Source organism: Camelus dromedarius, chromosome 5, assembly GCF_036321535.1.
Source record: "Camelus dromedarius isolate mCamDro1 chromosome 5, mCamDro1.pat, whole genome shotgun sequence".
In the NCBI taxonomy this organism is placed as follows: domain Eukaryota; kingdom Metazoa; phylum Chordata; class Mammalia; order Artiodactyla; family Camelidae; genus Camelus; species Camelus dromedarius.
Window position 1 is genome coordinate 90,218,538 of NC_087440.1, and position 4,093 is coordinate 90,222,630.

Sequence of the window (4,093 nt, forward strand, 5' to 3'; positions counted from 1 at the left end):
CTGATCACTAGAAATGAAATCAAATTAGCAATAAAAAACCTCCCTACCAATAAAAGTCCAGGACCGGATGGCTTCACTGGGGAATTCTATCAGACTTACAAAGAAAAACTCATACCAGTCCTTCTCAAACTCTTCCAGAAGATTGAAAAGGAGGGAATACTCCTAAACTCATTCTATGAAGCCACATCACCCTGATACCAAAACCAGGTAAAGACACTACCAAAAAAGAGAATTACAGACCAATATCACTGATGAACATAGATGCAAAAATCCTCACCAAATTGTTATCAAATAGAATCCAACAGCAAATAAAAAAGATTATACATCATAATCAAGTGGGGTTCATCCCAGGGACACAAGGGTGCTTCAACATAAGCAAATCAATCAATGTAATGCATCACATCAACAAGAGAAAGGACAAAACCACATGAACATCTCAATAGATGCAGGAAAAGCTTTTGATAAAATTCAACACTCATTTATGATAAAAATTCTCGCCAAAGTGGGTATAGAGGGAACATATCTCAACATAATAAAAGCTATATATGACAAACCTACAGCCAGCATAGCACTCAATGGTGAAAAACTCAAAAGTTTCCCACTAAAATCTGGGACAAGACAAGGCTGCCAACTATCACCACTCCTATTCAACATAGTCTTGGAAGTCCTAGCCACAGCAATCAGGCAAGAGAGAGAAATAAAAGGGATCCAAATTGGAAAAGAAGAGGTAAAAGTGTCACTGTATGCAGATGACATGATACTATATATAGAAAACCCTAAAAAGTCCACACAAAAACTACTAGAAATAATCAAAGAATTCAGCAAGGTAGCAGGTTACAAGATTAACGTTCAAAAATCAGTTGCATTTCTTTACACTAAAGATGAATCAACAGAAGAAGAAAGTAAAGAAACAATTCCCTTTAAAATAGCACCCAAAGTAATGAAACACCTATGAATAAATCTAACCAAGGAAGTGAAAGACTTTTACATGGAAAACTATAAAACACTGATTAAGGAAATTAAAGAAGACTTAAAAAAATGGAAAGATATCCCATGCTCCTGGATTGGAAGAATCAATATTGTTAAAATGGTCACACTGCCCAAGGCAATCTACAGATTGAATGGAATCCCTATCAAATCACCCAGGACATATTTCATAGAACTAGAACAAATCATAATAAAATTTATATGGAACCACAAAAGACCTAGAATTGCCAAAGCATTACTGAAGAAAAAGAAAGAGGCTGGAGGAATAACTCTCCCAGACTTCAGACAATACTATAGAGCTACGGTAATCAAAACAGCATGGTATTGGTACAAAAACAGACATATGGACCAATGGAATAGGATAGAGAGCCCAGAAATGAAGCCACAAACTTTTGGTCAACTCATCTTCGACAAAGGAGGCAAGAATATACAACGGAATAAAGACAGTCTCTTCAGCAAATGGTGTTGGGAAAACTGGACAGCAGCATGTAAAGCAATGAAGCTAGAACACTCCCTTACACCATACACAAAAATAAACTCAAAATGGATCAAAGACTTAAACATAAGACAAGATACAATAAACCTCTTAGAAGAAAATACAGACAAAACATTATCTGACATACATCTCAAAAATGCTCTCCTAGGGCAGTCTACCCAAGCAACAGAAATAAAAGCAAGAATAAACAAATGGGACCTAATTAAACTTACAAGCTTCTGCACAGCAAAGGAAACCATAAGTAAAACAAAATGACAGCCTGCAGAATGGGAGAAATTTTTGCAAATGAAATCGACAAAGGCTTGATCTCCAGAAAATACAAACAGTTCATATGACTTAACAAGAAAAAACAAACAACCCCATACAAAAGTGGGCAGAAGACCTACACAAGCAATTCTCCAGTGAAGACATACAAATGGCCAATAGGCACATGAAAAATGCTCAATATCACTAATTATCAGAGAAATGAAAATCAAAACTACGAGGAGGTATCACATCACACCAGTCAGAATGGCCATCATTCAAAAGTCCACAAATGACAAATGCTGGAGAGGCTGTGGAGAAAAGGGAACCCTCCTACACTGATGGTGGGAATGCAGTTTGGTGCAGCCACTGTGGAAAACAGTATGGAGATTCCTCAAAAGACTAGGAATAGACTTACCATATGACCCAGGAATCCCACTCCTGGGCTTATATCCAGAAGGAACCCTACTTCAAAATGACACCGGAACTTTTTCTGCGCTACCTGGAGGGGTGTCCTTACGGCGTTGTTCTGGATTCCCATCGTAACTTAAAGGGAAACTTTCACAATGTCTGGAGCCCTTGATGTCCTGCAAATGAAGGGGGAGGAAGTCCTCAAATTCCTTGCAGCAGGAACCCACTTGGGTGGCATCAACCTGGACTTCCAGATGGAGCAGTACATCTACAAAAGGAAAAGTGATGGCATCTACACCATAAATCTGAAGAGAACCTGGGAGAAGCTTCTGTTGGCAGCTCGGGCCATTGTTACCATTGAGAACCCAGCTGACGTCAGCATTGTATCCTCCAGGAAGACTGGCCAGGGGGCTGTGCTGAAGTTTGCTGCTGCCACTGGAGCCATGCCTACTGCTGGCAGCTTCACGCCTGAAACATTCACTAACCAGATCCAGGCAGCTTTCCAGGAGCCGAGACTTCTGGTGGTTACCGACCCCAGGGCTGACCACCAGCCTTTCACCGAGGCATCTTACGTTAACCTGCCTACCATCGCCCTGTGTAACATGGACTCCCCTCTGCGCTATGTGGACATTGCCATCCCGTGCAAAAACAAGGGAGCTCACTCAGTGGGTCTGATGTGGTGGACGCTCGCCCGGGAGGTTCTGCGTATGTGCAGCACCGTCTCTTGGGAACACTCGTGAGAGGTCATGCCTGGTCTCTACTTCTACAGAGATCCTGAAGAGATTGAAAAGGAGGAGCAGGCTGCAGCTGAAAAGGCCATGACCAAGGAGGAATTTCAGGGTGAATGGACGGCTCCCGCTCCCAAGTTCACTGCTATTCAGCCTGAGGTGGCAGACTGGCCCGAAGGCGTGCAGGTGCCCTCTGTGCCTATTCAGCAGTTCCCTACTGAAGACTGGAGCACTCAGCCTGCCACTGAAGACTGGTCTGCAGCTCCCACTGCTCAGGCCACCAAATGGGTTGCAACAACCACGGAGCGGTCGTAAGCTGTTCTTTCCACAAACTCTTAAAATGGAAATAGGTTGATGGAAAATAAAGTTTCTAAAAATTAAAAAAAAAAGACACCTGCACCCCAATGTTCATAGCAGCACTATTTACAATAGCCAAGACATGGAAACAGCCTAAATGTCCATCAACAGATGACTGGATAAAGAAGATGTGGTATATTTATACAATGGAATACTACTCAGCCATAAAACCTGACAACATAACACTATTTGCAGCAACGTGGCTGTTCCTGGAGAATGTCATTCTAAGTGAAGTAAGCCAGAAAGAGAAAGAAAAAAACCATATGAGATCACTTATATGTGGAATCTAAAACAAAACAAAACAGAACATAAATACAAAACAGAAATAGACTCATAGACATAGAATACAAACTTGTGGTTGCCAAGGGGGATGGGGGATGGGAAGGGACAGACTGGGAGTTCAAAATTTGTAGATACTGACAGGCATATGTAGAATAGATAAACAAGATTATACTGTATAGCACAGGGAAATATATACAAGATCTTGTGGTAGCTCACAGCGAAAAAAAGTGTGACAATGAATATATATATGTTCATGTATAGCTGAAAAATTGTGCTCTACATTGGAATTTGACACAACATTGTAAAATGACTGTAACTCAATAAAAAACAAGTTAAAAAAAAAAGATGAGATCCTACTGCATACATCTCAGCAGTGCTCTCCTAATACAGTCTACTCAAGCAATAGAAACAAAAGCAAGAATAAACAAATGGGACCTAATTAAACTTACAAGCTTCTGCACAGCAAAGGAAACCATAAAGAAAACAAAAAGACAACCTGCAGAACGGGAGAAAATATTTGCAAATGATGCAACTGACAAGGGCTCAATGTCCAGAATATACAAACAGCTCATACAACTTAATAACGAGA

At 40.7% G+C, this 4,093-nt stretch overlaps 1 protein-coding gene across 1 annotated transcript; it reads left to right on the forward strand.

Moving 5' to 3' along the window:
- Positions 1-2,237: 2,237 nt before the first annotated feature.
- Positions 2,238-3,184, forward strand: LOC105095317 (small ribosomal subunit protein uS2). Its single transcript, XM_031454497.2, is given in 1 exon segment — positions 2,238-3,184. A coding segment is annotated over 1 exon segment (888 nt). The 5' UTR covers positions 2,238-2,292; the 3' UTR covers positions 3,181-3,184.
- The last annotated feature ends 909 nt before the right edge of the window (positions 3,185-4,093 follow it).